At 44.4% G+C, this 15,168-nt stretch overlaps 1 protein-coding gene across 1 annotated transcript in view; it reads left to right on the forward strand.

Annotated features, from left to right (window-relative positions):
- The window catches only part of PREP (prolyl endopeptidase), a gene marked incomplete at both ends in the record, with an annotated part of 98,684 nt that overhangs the window by 64,178 nt on the left and 19,338 nt on the right, over positions 1-15,168 (forward strand). Inside the window, one exon of the mRNA XM_084228310.1 lies at positions 3,657-3,760. Within this exon, the coding sequence (XP_084084436.1) occupies positions 3,657-3,760 (104 nt within the window). The remainder of the gene's footprint in view (positions 1-3,656; positions 3,761-15,168) is intronic.

A 15,168-nucleotide genomic window follows, 5' to 3' on the forward strand; every position in this document is an offset into this window, starting at 1 on the left:
TTAAGACTTTTGTGTCTTGAGTCACACTTGGGAGAAAAAACACAGCTGGGACAATCTGGAGCAAGATGCACTTACTCCCTGTGGCTCAAACCACTTAGTGGTTGAGCCAGTGAGTTCTGTACTTACAGAACAACAGATGGTTTTCTAAGGTTAAACTCCAGATAGACTTACATGTTGTAATAGTGCAGTAAGGAAGTCCTAGGTGCGTGGCTCGGGAAAACAGGGATGAGAAATCCAAGAATCCTTTCCCAGACTCTTTGGAAAAGGCAAAATAAATTTTTTAAGATCCTGTTTTTTTAGAGCAATTTTAAGTTCACAGCAAAATTGAGGGGAAGATACAGACATTTCCCATATATCACTCCCCTCCCCCCACACGTGCATAGCTCCCCCATTTTTAATATCTCACACCAGAGTGGTCCATTTGTTATAATCAGTCAAACTATATGGACACATTATAATCACTCAAAGGCCACAGTTTACCTTAGCATTCCTTTTTTAGTCTACTTCCTATGGGTTTATATTGAATGATGTGCATCCACCATTATAGATATCTACTGGATATATTTACTTCCCTAAAAACCTTCTGTGTCTTTTCATCTGTCCCCTTTCCCCCAACCCTTAGCATCCTCTGATCTAGCTGCATAGTTTTGATTTTCTACAATGTCAAATAGAGTTAGGCAGTAAGCAGACTTCAGACTGGCTCCTTGCACTTTGTAATGTGCATTAAAGTTTCTCCATGGTCTTTTCATGGCTTGACAGTGTATTTCTTTCAGTACTGAAAAGACAATGCATTGTCTGGATGTATGTATGTACCTTTCTTTATCCATTCATCTACCAAAGTTCACCTTTTTTGCTCCCAAGTTTAGGCAGTCGTGAATACAGACAGTGTAATCCACATGCAGGATTTTATATAGACATGAGTGAGTTTTTGACTCCTTTGGGTAAAGATCAAGGAGCACAAAAATGTTATAAGAGATTTATTTTAGTTTTTCATTTTTTTTCCTTCATTAACATTAGAATCAATCTCTAAAGACAAAACCATATCTACATGGATCATCTTTTACAGAGTACTTTTGCTGTCTCTTTACACATCAAAATTTTTAGGTCCTGGGCCTCCCCTGGTGGCGCAGCTGTTGAGAGCTGCGAAGCCGCCAGCAGCCTCTGCAGCGCCCTTTCGATCCCCAGCTGATGGCGAGGGTCCCACATGGCGCGACAGACCTCTCCTGCCGCGCCTGCTGCTCCTCACAGCAGAGTATTTCAATACATCTGCCTGTTCTGTTCCCTGCTCTGGCTCTGGTGAAGGTTCTCTCACCCTCCACGCTTCTGACTGTACCCAGTGCTTGTGTAAATAAATGAATAAATCTTTAAAAAAGAAAATTTAGATCCCTATGATTCTTTCACAGTTTCTCCTGGACTTATCCTCCTAATTCCCTTTTCTTTTTCTTTTTTTTTAAATAGAGGCATGTTTTATTTATTTATTTGTTTGTTGGTTGGTTGGTTTGTTTGTTTATACAAGCACTGGGTACAATCAGAAGCGCGGGAGGGTGAGAGAATTCACCAGAGCCAGAGTGGGGAGCAGAACAGGCAGAAGGACCGAAGCACACTGCTGAGGGGAGCAGCGGGCGGCAGGAGAGGTCTGCGCGTCATGTGGGACCCTCACCCGGTGGCCGGGGATCGAACCTGCACCGCAGAGGCTGCGGGCAGCTTCGCAACCCAGCGCTCAACCGCTGCGCCACCGGGGAGGCCCCCTAATCCCCTTTTTCTTCCTTCCATTCATCTCAGATTATAGCAAGGCTGTGGGGCTAACTGTGCCTGCCTCCTTCCTGTGGATAGAATAGCCAGTATTTCAGTCATGTTACACATCTCTGCATCAACGTTAACCATACTCCCTATTGTAGTACCTTAAAATAGTTGTGAGTTGTGAGGATTAAATAGGGATTGGCAGTCCTGCTAATAATGAACCCACATATATTACTCATTGCCAGGGGGTGGAGGGGAGAGCAGAGTACTGTTTTTTTTTTTAACTTACACAGTTGAAACACATTACAGAGAAGTTGGGAAGAAAGCAAACCACATTTTAATACACGATCACTCAATTTGAATGTGCCCTGTGGGAACACCATTTGGTTTCTGGTTTTCCAACAAGTATTGGGATCACTAAATTGATTTTTCATACACTTGACAGTGTATGTTTAAAGTATTATGTGGGTGGGCTGTTTCCATACCAGCCACTGTGGATGACTCATTCTGTTTCACAAACTACAGCAGTGTCGTTGCTTTCTAACAGTGGTGACTCCCATCTTTTTTCTGACTTCGTTCTTAAATGTTAGAAGAGAGTAGCATTAAATTCAGGAAATGGAACTTTAACTCGTGAAATAACTGTAATTCTGGGTGTAATTCTTCATCAATTTTTGTTGTGTGCGATTGCATGTTTCCCCACTCCAAAAGCCGAGCATTCCTGTAAAACTTCAACCGAAATGGCACAAGGCAAAAAGTGCTTTCATGTTACTTTACATGGAAACATTTTTGAGCATTATCACACCCCAAAAAATAACCACCCAATTGTATCAAATAACACCTAAAATCTAAGATAGAGCAACATACAGTCACAGCAGGAAGTCAGGACAGATCCACAGCCTGGTCCACGCCGTCCCAGCCAGGCCTGGGCCAGGCTCTTCCTGCTCGGGTGCACCTGCCTCTAGAACAGATGCTATTTATGCCTTTTTTTTTTTCTCTTTTAGTAAAAGTGAAAATTCTCTTTGGTTTCTTTCAATTAGCAAAAATAGGTAATAATCTAGTTCTCTCATAAAAGTAAAATGGCATAAAGCAAACTTTTGAAAAGTGGGAGATATCTGTACCAATTCTGTAGCTATATTCCCAGGTCTTGAGAATTCTTGATACACTAGATCTATACCAATTCTAAAATGGCTACTTGATCACCTCTGATCCCCGCTGGCTGTCCACTTGTGTGACCACATCTGGATGGTGTCAGGTAGCAGGAGCCCCACAGCACCCCTGACTGGCTCTTGATTTTGGGCAATTTGCTTGAATTTGCCAGTTAATCACCTCTGAGGTGAAACAGCCCTATGTGATACTTCCCTGCCTCTTTGACCTGCACTCTTTTTTTTCCTAAGTACAGTTGATATCTGACATAATGGTTTCAAGTGTATAACTATAGCAATTTGATGATTGTGTATTTGGTGAAATGATTACAGTAAGTCTAGTTACTGTCCGTCACCATGTATGGTTATTTCCATGTGTGTGACAAGAACTTTTAAGATCTATTGTCTGAGCATCTATGCAATATGCAATACAGTATTATTACGCAGAATTAGGACCTGTAATCTCAGAATTAAGAGTTTCCACAATTAGGTTTTTTAACCTCCTCTCATACTCCATAATGCATTAAAATCTCGTCAGATGTATCCGTAGCATCCACCTGTGAAAAGGGAGGCCACATGTGATGGTGAAGAGTGAACACTTCGTAGCACACCAGCACCCAGCTGTTGTACGGGCTTTTCCCACAGTGCGGTGTACACAGCCGTGGTGTCACCTGGGTCCCTGACCGAGCCTCCTCCTTGCTATTCACATGAGTCGTGCCCCTTGCATAGCTAATGAATCTTATGGACTAAACTAAAGCTTCCATCCCTTTCCAGGTATCATTTATCACTGTGATCTTACCAAAGAGGAACTGGAGCCAAGAGTCTTCCGAGAGGTGACTGTGAAAGGAATTGATGCTTCTGATTACCAGACAGTCCAGGTAAGGAGCACTGAACTTGACAACGTAGAAACCCTGACTTTCAGACCGGGCCTCTCATACCCCGGCTTAGCAGAAGCTATGAAGGTAACCCATAACCTTCATGTAACCCAGATGACAGATGTTTTGAGAGCTCCTGGTCTTTCTGGCCCTGGGCCAAGCACAGTCCCTGCCCGCCCGCCTGGAGCTTGCTGGTTCTGCGCCTGTAGCTGCTGCCCCTGACAAAGCCAGAGTCCTTGTGTGGGGTTCTGTCTACAGTGACTGTTAGAGCAGCACAGCTGGTGCATGCCATGTGCGGGCCTGAAAGTGGGTTGTGTTCTTGCTCAGATCCTGTGGTGTCATCCATAGCAACATAGGTTTGTTCTACACAAAGTATTTACTCAAGTGCTGTGAATCAGGCTTTTCTATCTAAAGTCCATATGTATTTCTGCCTGGCACAGAGTGAGAATGCCATAAAATGTTAGGGTGAATGAACCAATTGCCTGTCCTGGCACTAGGGGCTCAGTCTCTGTTCACCATCCTTTCATGTTGAGTCTCTGGTTTTGGTTTTTTGCTCCCCAAAGGTCTCCCAGAAACAGAAGCACTTATTGATTGATGACGCAGAATGTCTGTCTGTCCTTTTGAGATAAGAGGTCACCTAGCAGATAAGCACCTCTAGTGTTTATTGGGGCCCTCCCACCTGGCGGACTGAACTACAGTTGGCAGATTAGGAATCAGTGTTTGTGAAGGAAACTTGGAGCAAAGAGCACTGGATGCTCTCAAGAATGTGTCTGTAAAATTAGGGCATTATTTTAGCTTGCTCTGTTACCCTTCATCTGTCTAGAAATAGTCTAGAGGATAGGCTAGATGTAGATCTATTTATTTAGATCATAAAGAAATCCTTTGTCTATGAAAAACAGTGAGGGTCTGGATTGGGCCTAGGGCTGCAGTTTCCTAACCTCTGTTCTAGATCGAGTTGGCAAACCTGTCTCTCATCTTGCTGCTTGTTTTATTTTCAAGGTGAGCCAGTGCCTGGAGAGATGCCTGGTGGGGGGCGGGCCTGTGTCTGGTGCTTCCATGGTTCATTCGTTCATTCTAATCCTGACCTAAAATTTGACTTTCAAAGGCATTTTTAGGCTATTCATTTCTTTGCTGTTTTCCTTTTCCTCCATGTATAAAAAAAAATGTGTCCTTGGCAGCTCTAACATTTTACCTTCTCGGTGCCTACTTCTGGTCCTTCCCTGGGATTTCAGGGCTAGAGGGGGGTGGGGAGTTGTTCATCCTTCTGCCTGTGCTGTCTGTCATGCCAAGGATGCCCTGGAAGCGCACCAGGGACCATCCCCTCTTCTGTTGTCAAGAGTGCAGCCTTGGCTGGTCTAGACCCCCTGTTTTTTCCTCATTTCTGCTAGGCAGGCGTCTGAGCACTGTATTTAAAAAAAAAAAAAAAAAGCTCCAAACCTTGTCCTGTCTCTCCCACTTTCCAAAGACAATCCATGCCCAAGTGTACAGTTACCTTTGGAGTCTGGATGAGGGAGGGGTACTACAAGTGATACACAAACTAGTTACCACTTAGTATGAGCTGTTTTCACTTATAAATGAAAAGATAAAACCAGACAGCTGAGCAAGAGCTCGTATGGATAGAAGTCTTAGCAGCAGCTGGAAATTTCCAGATTAAACTGGAGAGGAGATGTGCTTAGGTGATGCTGGTTGCTGCGTCCCTGGCAAACTCACTGAACTCCATGCCTGGCTCTCCACTTCACAAAGTTACCTTCTCTGTTGTTGAGCTACTCAAAGAGTGATAACCTTTTATTTGTACTTCTGCACTGGGGGGCTTCTGAGGGTAAGAGGGAGTAACTGGCAGAGCACATTGGTTTCCAGATCTTAATGCTCTGCTCCTCATTTCCGTGTGTTAGAAAATGGAGCTGTGCCTATAGGCATTGGCTCCACACCGTAGCCTGAAGCTCTGTGTTGGGATGATGCCAATGGAAGATCTTCTATCTGCTGGTTATCTGCTTATACATATCACGCTGACTTATTAAAGCTGATTTCTCTCATCATGCAAAGGTGCCTTTGAAATGCACTACCATGTCACACCACCGCAGGATTGTGTCACTTACGACCCATTCTGCAGTGGTGTAGATTCAAGTTGTGTAGCAGAGCTTTGACAGGCAATGTGGGCATGACAGATGTTCTCACATTTTGAATAGATCCTCAGCAGTGTTGCCAACGATGACCTGCCATTGTAAAAGCAGGCCCTAGAGAGGGATTTGTGCATGGGTGGAAAATATCCTGACAGTGTGTAACAGAAATCACAGCATTCTGGAAGAAAGATTTTCTATTTCTGTTTTCAGTTATGTACTATAGGGTAATGCCACTTGTGATTCCACTTGACCCTGGTGTTTCTATTTATTCCATATGTGATTTAAAAAGACTTTCCCTCTGGGCTATTTGTCAGTCTTTCTCTCATTCCGTGAGGCATGTTATTGTTTTGAAGCAAATACCATGGTGCAGCTTAGGTGTTTGGTCAACATAGTTAGTGGTGCTCACAGCCAGTCACACCCACCAGGTGTACAGTTGCTGAGATAGACCAAGCCAGGGGGAGACAAAGAGGCGGTTCAATGAAACACGGACTAAATAAGCCACAGAGGCTGCTCTTTGTGTGGTCTGGATTCTCTCAGGGCCAAGCTCGTCTCCAGTGGACAAGGTGAGGGATATGGTGTCATGTTTTGCTGACAGACACGGTGCAGGCTGCTGTACAGCCATTATCCATTCCTGATGACAACGGGGGGTAGGAAATTGATCTATATCAACAGAATGAGGTAACCGGGAGATGGCAGTTGAAATTAGTCTGTCAACAATATTTATGACGTAACACGCGATACCAGGTACTCTTTGAATACAGAGAAATTTCAGACATAGGCACTGCTGAATTTGTCGTCAGACTGGGGCGTTGAGACACACGCGTCTGGAAGATCAGCCCACCAAGGATGTTATCACCATGATCTGGGGAATGGTGCGGGTTTTAGGCAACGCTGAGGTGCAGTGTTTTGAAGGATGGGTGTTTCATAATTCTCAGTTCCCCTCTGAAACCCTGAAAGATTTTACTACTCCTCATTGAGAGAAAGCCTCTGACTCTTCATGGCAATGTAATTTCATAATTAGTAAATTCAAGAAGAATCATACCCACGTATTGCATGCAATGGGGAGCCTTTCATGTGGATGGAATAGTGTTTGCGCTGTGGTTAAATATGAAATGACAAAGGAGTGGAGTGTAGCAAAAATGTACTTTTTGGAGTCTCAGCATCTCATTTTTGTTCAGCCATCTGAGAGATTGACTTTTCTCTTCCTACAATGAAAGACAAACCTATAGACCTGAAAAGAGCAATGGGCCGAGTTACTGTGAATAAACTCCACTGACAGGTTTCCACATTTTATAAAAGACAGTAAATTGGAAGGAGGACCCAATTTTATGGAATGAAAGCCACTTAATATAGTAAGAATTATGAGTGGAATATATTTTATTCTCTTGATTCCTCTTCCCTTGTACTTAATAGGAATTTTAGTTTTCTGAGATGTACCCACAGTAATGCATGTGAAACATCAGATATGAAAATTTAATAATTCTTTGGGTTTACCAAGACGTCTTAGGGTGGGAGGAATGGGAATTTTTTTTAGATTTTTCTAACCTTGTTGACAACTAATTTGTGGTTGCTAGCAGACAGGCTTTGTCATTCCGAGAACATGTTGTTAGAACTTTAATTAGTGTTTTAATACTCATTAACTTCTGTGCCGAGCTCCTGGCGTATAGTTTTTGAGTATTGACTCATTCACATGCTTGGTGAGCAGACTACTGAACTAGTGTTTTTCTATAGCACTGTGTACTCAGTTGGGAACAGGTCCAAAATGCTCAGCGCACATTAGTGAAGAATGAACCGGGGAAATGTTCTCAAAAATAACCTTTGGAGAGGTCACTGTGTTTGCATATGATTAGGAAACGGATTTCAGTTGAATCAGTTCTTGACCATTTATTGCCTGAGTGTTCGTGATTTTTTTTTTAATATGCTTCACGGTGACATATTCTTGCACAAACACATTCCTGCCCTTTAGAATTCTCTTTGTCATGCAGACACTCCAGATTGAGAGCATAATATTTATATTCTGAGGGTAGGTACTTGATTGTGTCTCTTTCCCCTCTTGATATCAGCTCTGTTAAAATAATTTGATAGTAAGAGATGATAACAGTCCTTATTTTCTTGTTATCTCATAGAGAAATAGGCCTCTAGTCTTCATACTGCTCTAAATAAATTATCTTCCTTGTTTTGAAAAGAACACTTTGGGGCCTCCCCAGTAACACAGCGGGTTGAGTGCCGCGCTTTGAAGCTGTCCACAGCCTCTGCAGTGCAGGTTCGATTCCCGGCCGGCCAGGGAGATTCCCACATGGTGCGGCAGACCTCTCATGTCTCGCCCGCTGCTCCCCTCAGCAGTGTATTTCGGTCCGTCTGCCTGTTCTGCTTCCCGCTCTGTCTCTGGTGAATCCTCTCACCCTCCCGCGCCTCTGACTTATACCTCAGTTCTTGTATAAATAAATAAATCTTTTAAAAAAAATAGATTTTTAGGGGCCTCCCTGGTGGCGCAGCAGTTGAGTGCTGGGTTGCGAAACCGCGCGGCCTTTGCGGCGCCGGTTCGATCCCCAGCTGCTCCCCGGCCACCGGAGGAGGGTCCCACATGGCGTGCAGACCTCTCCTGCCGCCCGCTGCTCCCCTCAGCAGTGTACTTCGGTCCTTCTGCCTGCTCTGCTCCCCGCTCTGGCTCTGGTGAATTCTCTCACCCTCCCGCACTTCTGACTGTACCCAGTGCATGTATAAACAAAACAAACAAACAAAACCAGCAAACAAATAAATAAAGCATGCCTCTATTAAAAAAAAAAAATTTAAAAAAAATAGATTTTTAAAAAATAAAAACACGTTGCAGCAACCACTTTCAGTAAATAAATAAATAAAACACAAGTTGACCTTGGGAATTGAGCCACCTCCCCTGCAATGGTAAACCTGGGGGCACATCTTGAGCCTCTTGTGGAACCTCCTCAAACAAGGTGCAGGCTCAGGGTGACTTGGGACCATGCTGACCTTTCTCTGTGTGTCTCTGAACTTTGCTCTGAGGAAATGAGGAAAGCAGCTGACCCTAGGCTAGTCACAACACAGAAGGCAGCCAAGAGAGACGCCCCAGTGAGGGCTGCGCCAGGGCACATGGCAGTGATGGGGCCTCACAGGGATATGCTCAACTTGCTTTGCCAACATGTTAATGAGTCTCAGGTATTGATTTTATTCAAATGGCTTAGATGCCCTTCTAGGAGGCTAAGTTTATTGCTCCTTAATCATGATCCATTAGAGGCTCTAATTGCCAGAGATCAGTCTATACATAAATTCATTACTGTACATGATGTCTGTACTTCAGTATTTTGGATAGCTACGGATAATGTTGAGTTTATAGAAGTTTAAATTTTGTTTACGTTGTTCAAAGCAGTCATGGCTTTTGAGATCCATAAAAGTTGCGGTTTGCTCAGCTTTGCTGATACTGACATGGGTAGATTTCAGCTTATCTACATAAAACAACTAGTTTCAGCTGTGGCTAGAAAACTTTCTTGGGAAAAGAAGGTTGTGTTTCATTATTCTATGAAAACAAAGTAGAAAGTCACTTCTTGTTAGAACAGAATAGGGTAGTGTCATCTATGGGTAGTGTGTATGTTGATCATACTGAGCTCAGTATGCTCATAAGAGGGCGTACATGTTATTCAAACATGGGAGGTGTGCCCTCCCCTCTGCTGGGGGGGAGGAAATGCTGTGCCTTCAGGCTTGCTTCTTACTTTCCTCTGTGAGGCCTGGTAGGTCCTTAGTTCTCTATCTTCTTCCCAATCTTTTTTCAAAACAAAATTTGAGTTTTCAACTACAAATTAAAACGAAATTTTGAAAATACGTAGTTTCTTATGTCCTCACTTTTAGGAATAGAAAAGTTCTCAAACATTAGGCATTCAAATTTTAGGCTTCTTAGCAATGAGTTCCTTCCAACTGCTCTTTTGTCGGCAGAGGCAAGGCCACTGCAGTACCAAGTGCCTCCAAAATCTCAGGGACTTAAAGTTACAGCAGTTGACACCGGGCTCCCGAGGCTGTCCCTTGGACCTGAGTCTGGGTCCCACTCCCCCAGGGCCTGCCTAGGGAGCCTGCCACTCAACCATGGCCTGTCCCTGTGGGGCAGAGAACGTGCATGCAACATTTCATGGTGGCCCACAGCCCGCCCCCCACCTGCCCGGGCCACGTATCGTTTCCCAGTGCCACGTCCAGAGACTGACCAGTGCGGGCAGATGGCCGTGGCCAACCTCCAAGTCCTCCAAGGGCTGAAAGCAGGATGGCCAGGTGGGACTTGCCTCCCAAGCACGAAGGCAGCACGGGCCTTGTTGGAGTTGGGAGCTCCTTTGCATGCAGCTTCCATGCTTTCACCTCAGCACCTAAAATTCAGTCCATAGAAATCTATTCTATCATTTTAAACTTTCATTTCCCAAGTATTTTCTTTAAAAATACACACAGCTTCAGAACATGTTGTCATTTGTCACCGTTTTCTTCCAAGAACCCTGTTTTCTCAGGCAAACTGAAAACCATAGCACACAATTTTTTTTTAAGCAGTGTTTATTTGCTTCCTTTACTTCATAGCGAACAAGGAGAACCGCCCGCCACAGCCTCTCAGCCGGAGTTGAGTTGCGGTAACTGCAGGCTCATCTGGAGCCTCCCCTCAAGCTCTGCTTCCCATGGGCTTTTCGGAGTTCCACCCGTAGCTCTCAGGCTCCTACTACTCTCTGGACCCATTTGGATCTAAGAGCCTTGGGTGCTCCCCTCCACCCCCTTGTGGCTCAGATGCTGAGGGTCTGAGTTGAGGGCAGGGTGATGCTGAAGGCAGAGAAGCAGCACTGGGGGCTTGCCAGCCTCAGCTGTGCCGCCTTCGCCGTACCCCCAGGATGGAGAGTGTGTGGTAATGTTAGTTGGGGCAATGTTTTTGTTCCTCTTAGTACATCACTGGGCAGACTCTGGCTGGGGTCAGTGTTCTCAGGTCTGAGATCAAGAGGTCCAAGATGGCAACTGATTGCTGTTGCTTCATAGGACGATGTGACTCCTCAATGAATAGATCCCTTATGATTGGGTCTGCTAGTTTGCCCAGGCTTGAGTGATGCCCACAGACCCCTGGCAGTCTACCCTCTCCCCCCCTCCAGTCCACTGCAGTCAAACTGCCTCCTCGCTTTGCTTGCAGGCTTGCACGCCCAGGTCTGATTCCCCCTGAGCTCCCCGCTTTCTTTCCATGACTGCCCGCACCCCCAGCCCACCCCGCCAGGGCTTTCTCTGCAGTGATGGGAGACGTCTCGCCTTCCCTCTGGTCCTGGGTGAGACAGCCGCCTTTCCCAGAACGAGCTTTATTGTTTCCCATCACACTTATCACCAGCTGACATTATCTTTTCATTTGTTTATGTGTTCGTCTGTCTTCCCTTCAGAGAGCGGTGCTGTGTCCCCAGAGCCCAGAGCAGACGCACACAGATACTTGAGTGAAGGAGAGAGGTCATCGCAGACAGTGCACTCTAAAATTAGCGCGTTATCGCTACCAGGAACTGATGGAAACGGAACATTTCTTTTCCATAAAATGCCTGTGCTGAGCCATGCCCCGCTCCTCTCCTTCAGTCATCGGGCCTGTCCACTCAGAGTGGACAAGGATTGTCAGAAAAAGAATGCTCACCACCTTTTCTGCTTCTTTGGGTTTTTTGTTGTTACTTTGCTTTTGTAGGATCTAGCCTTTAAGAATAGGTTGGATCATAGCCTAGAGCTAAAGCGGACATCAGTGCTGCCTCTCCCTTTCTGTAGAGCACGCGCTGCATTGCTGTTGCCCGATCTGCTCCGTATCTTTTAAACAAGTTGAGAGAGAGGAGAACACTTCCATTAACATTAAGTTCAGTTGGCTGATTTCCTGTTTTGTTTTATGAGTTTGATCATTATTTTGAGTTACTTTTTTTTAAATCACTTTTCTGACTTTGAAAGCTTAACTTGTTTCCTTTTTCAAGTGGCTTTTGGCTTCTCTTAACATGCTTTCTAAAGCAGCCGCCTTCATTTATCAATAGGCAAAATTTACAAGGGGAAATGGGAATGTAATCAAACATTTTTAGTAATCTGATGGGAGTGATAGTAAAGTTGCTCACATGTGGAAGCCCAGAGAGAAGGAGCTTTCAGGACTGCTCCTGGAATAAAGCTTCTTGGAAAGGAGCTTTTGGGGCAGACAGTGGAAGGGTGCTGGAGGGTGGAGACTTCTCAGCTGGAACTCAGTTAGCAGGAGTCAGGCCCAATCCCCAAGGCCTGATCGGTACCCAAATGGAGTGAGATTTTTCTATCCCGTACAGATTTCCTCCACTATCTAAAAGGAGGACATTGCTGTTTGGTATGATTTGGGAGGTTATTTTGGGATCTGGGAATGCTCAAAGTATTTTCCATATGAATTAATGGACTCAAAAATAACCCAGTCTCAAAAAATAACCTGCCATGTAGAAATCTTCTCCTTTCGCATAGTAGAGGAAACCCTTCAAGGGGCCTGTACTGGATGCAGATTGGGTGTCTACCAGGTGCTCAGAATTAAGAGGTGGGACAGTCATGATGGCTGACAGTGAGGGTGGTGGATGAACCCTTAGGCACAGCTTGAGAGCCCCAATGGCATACATAAGAGGAGAAAGGACCATAGTCTAAAGGGAACACTTACATGTAAGGGGGATGGAAGGAGCCAAAGAAAACTGGAAACTGGTATTGCAGAGAAATCACCAGGGATACAGGATGGGCAGAATTGGCTTGACCTTGAGCATTTGCTGGTGAAATCAGCAGGCAAAAAAGTCAGGCAGCTGTGGACTGAAGAGGCTGTGAGTGGAGGCAGCGAGCCCAGCTGCTTCTACCAGTGAGGAGCTCCTTACAGCCCGGGACTTTGAGTGTTCATTATGTAGCTGGTAGAGAAATTATGCGAAATTCCCAAAGTGAAAGTTTTTGGAGTCGGTGTGACTCAGCGCCTGAGCCAGCTTTTCTTCACACACCCTTGCTGCTTCATAATCGGCAAATGTTCCCCGTCCGCCATCCTGGGCACCATCTATCATCAGTTCAGCTCAGTGTTCTTTTCTAGATCGTCCATGAATATGATTCAGTGATTCATCTTAAGCTTTACTTTTTCTTAGACATTGTTTTTTTCACTCCCTTAATGTCCCTTGATCACTGGTGATAACAGCTAAGTGCATATTATGTGTACCTATAATTAAAAGTAAATTATTTCTGCATTTTAAAACATTTTTAAAATGACTAGATGAGGGCCTCCCCGGTGGCGCAGCGGTTGAGCACTGGGTTGCGAAGCTTCCCGCAGCCTCTGCTGCGCCAGTTCGATCCCCGGCTGCTCCCTGGCCACCGGAGGAAGGTCCCACATGGCGCGCAGACCTCTCCTGCCACCCGCTGCTCCCCTCAGCAGTGTACTTCGGTCCTTCTGCCTGCTCTGCTCCCCGCTCTGGCTCTGGTGAATTCTCTCACCCTCCCGCGCTTCTGACAGTACCCAGTGCTTGTATAAAATAAATAAATTTTAAAAAAAAATGACTAGATGAGACCTTTCGATCTCATGACAGTATAGAGATGAAACAAGGTGGCGGGAGGCATTTCATAGCCACCCAAAAAAAATACGATTTTTGCTGTTACTGTACTGCACAAATAGAAAACGTTTTACGTAGCCAAGTTTAGAGTTTAAGTCAAAAAAGAATTTGTGCCTGTACCTTCCCAGGAGGGATTTCTCAACTTTGATTTGCCTTGGCTTCCCTCCCTTCTTTTTCTCCTCTGTGCCTCCCTCCCCTCTCTGCTAATGGACCACCTCTTTGCAGCTGGCTTTTCCCAGCAGGAGTCCCCTTCCTGCCCCATGTTTCCTGCAGGGGTAGTGAAGCGCCCTGTGGTGCTCACATCAGGGCTTCCTAACGATTGTTCTATCAGTGACTTGAAATCACCAGGATGGGCTTCTTCTTACCTCTTAACCCACCTAAAGGGGTTATATATTTGCATTTCTGTTGTCTGAAAAACTCAAGCGGATCAGAATGTAATAGCAGTATTAGATGTGTCCAACAGAAACACATATAAATCTCTTTGAGTGTAGAGAATTTTACTTCCAAATTCACCTTGTCAGTGTCCAATCATACATTTTTCTGCAATCAGAGTTATCTCATATGCATTTGGGCCTCCAATATTTTGCTCTATCTCAGTTTCTCCCTTGAATGTGCAAATGAAAAATAATCGGACAGTTGTGCCAGCTTGCTAGTTCTAAGGCCTTTGTCAGTGCTTTCCTTAATTCAGTTCTGATTTATCCTACACACAGCTGTGAATGGATTGATCCCCCAAACACTGCTCTCCCTTTGCCTCACTCACATATGTCTCTCTTTAATAGTTCATCCTTTTATGTGAATAACTACCAGCCACAAAATTTTAAAACTGTACAGTTCTGTACTATCAGTGAACATTTCAACATTTTGGTTATTTTATTTTCCTAATGCAATAAAATAAATAAGTAGTCTGCTGTAGTTTTGAGCTAATGAGGATTTTAAATGAATTTGAAGGGTTCTCATTGGGTTTTTATGATGCAGGTGCAATCCCATGCAGTAAATTACCATAACTAAACAGTTGAAGAGCCATAAAGCCCATCAGCCGTGGCATTGCTAAATTAATAGGCTAACAGCTACACAAAAGGAAATGTCAGGTGTTAAATATTTTTCATTATTAATAACTTAGAAATTTGTGACCTTATACATGTTTAAACAGCCTCTCAAGTGCTTCAACAAGAATTAATTTGTATTTTATTACTTTTCAACTCATGAGCATTTTGATTTCAGATGCTGGACTGTTCTATTTTTATGGATTTTTTTTTTAGTGAACTGCCACTCAAAATACTTTTTCTTACATTGTTTGATTGAAGCTTAGGGTCCAGTCCGAGTGTTCATTTTATCCAGTGTTTGTTTTCTAGAGCCTACTACCTTCCAGCCACCATCTCCATGGGTAAATAGAAGCACAGACCCAAAAGGGAGACACATGAGGGCACAGTAGCAGCGCATGGAGGATTCAGGGAGCCCTGGAAGAAAGGCCAGGGGATTTGCTGAACTCTTGTTTGTTTACAATGACTGAGAACATGGAGTCTAGAGCAAGGAGGGCTGGGTTCAAATCCTGACTCCCCCATTCAGTTCCCCCTATTTAGGTATGGTCAGATGATTAATTTCCCTGGGTCAGAAAACTCTCTAAAATATGGGGTATTCATAATGTAGACTTCATATGTTTGTTAAAATGAGGGGCATATATTTACAGAGCCCTTAGAATAGTGCTTGGTATATGGCAAGAACTATGTGTTTT

This window comes from Talpa europaea, assembly GCF_964194135.1.
Source record: "Talpa europaea genome assembly, chromosome: 2".
Classification (NCBI taxonomy): domain Eukaryota; kingdom Metazoa; phylum Chordata; class Mammalia; order Eulipotyphla; family Talpidae; genus Talpa; species Talpa europaea.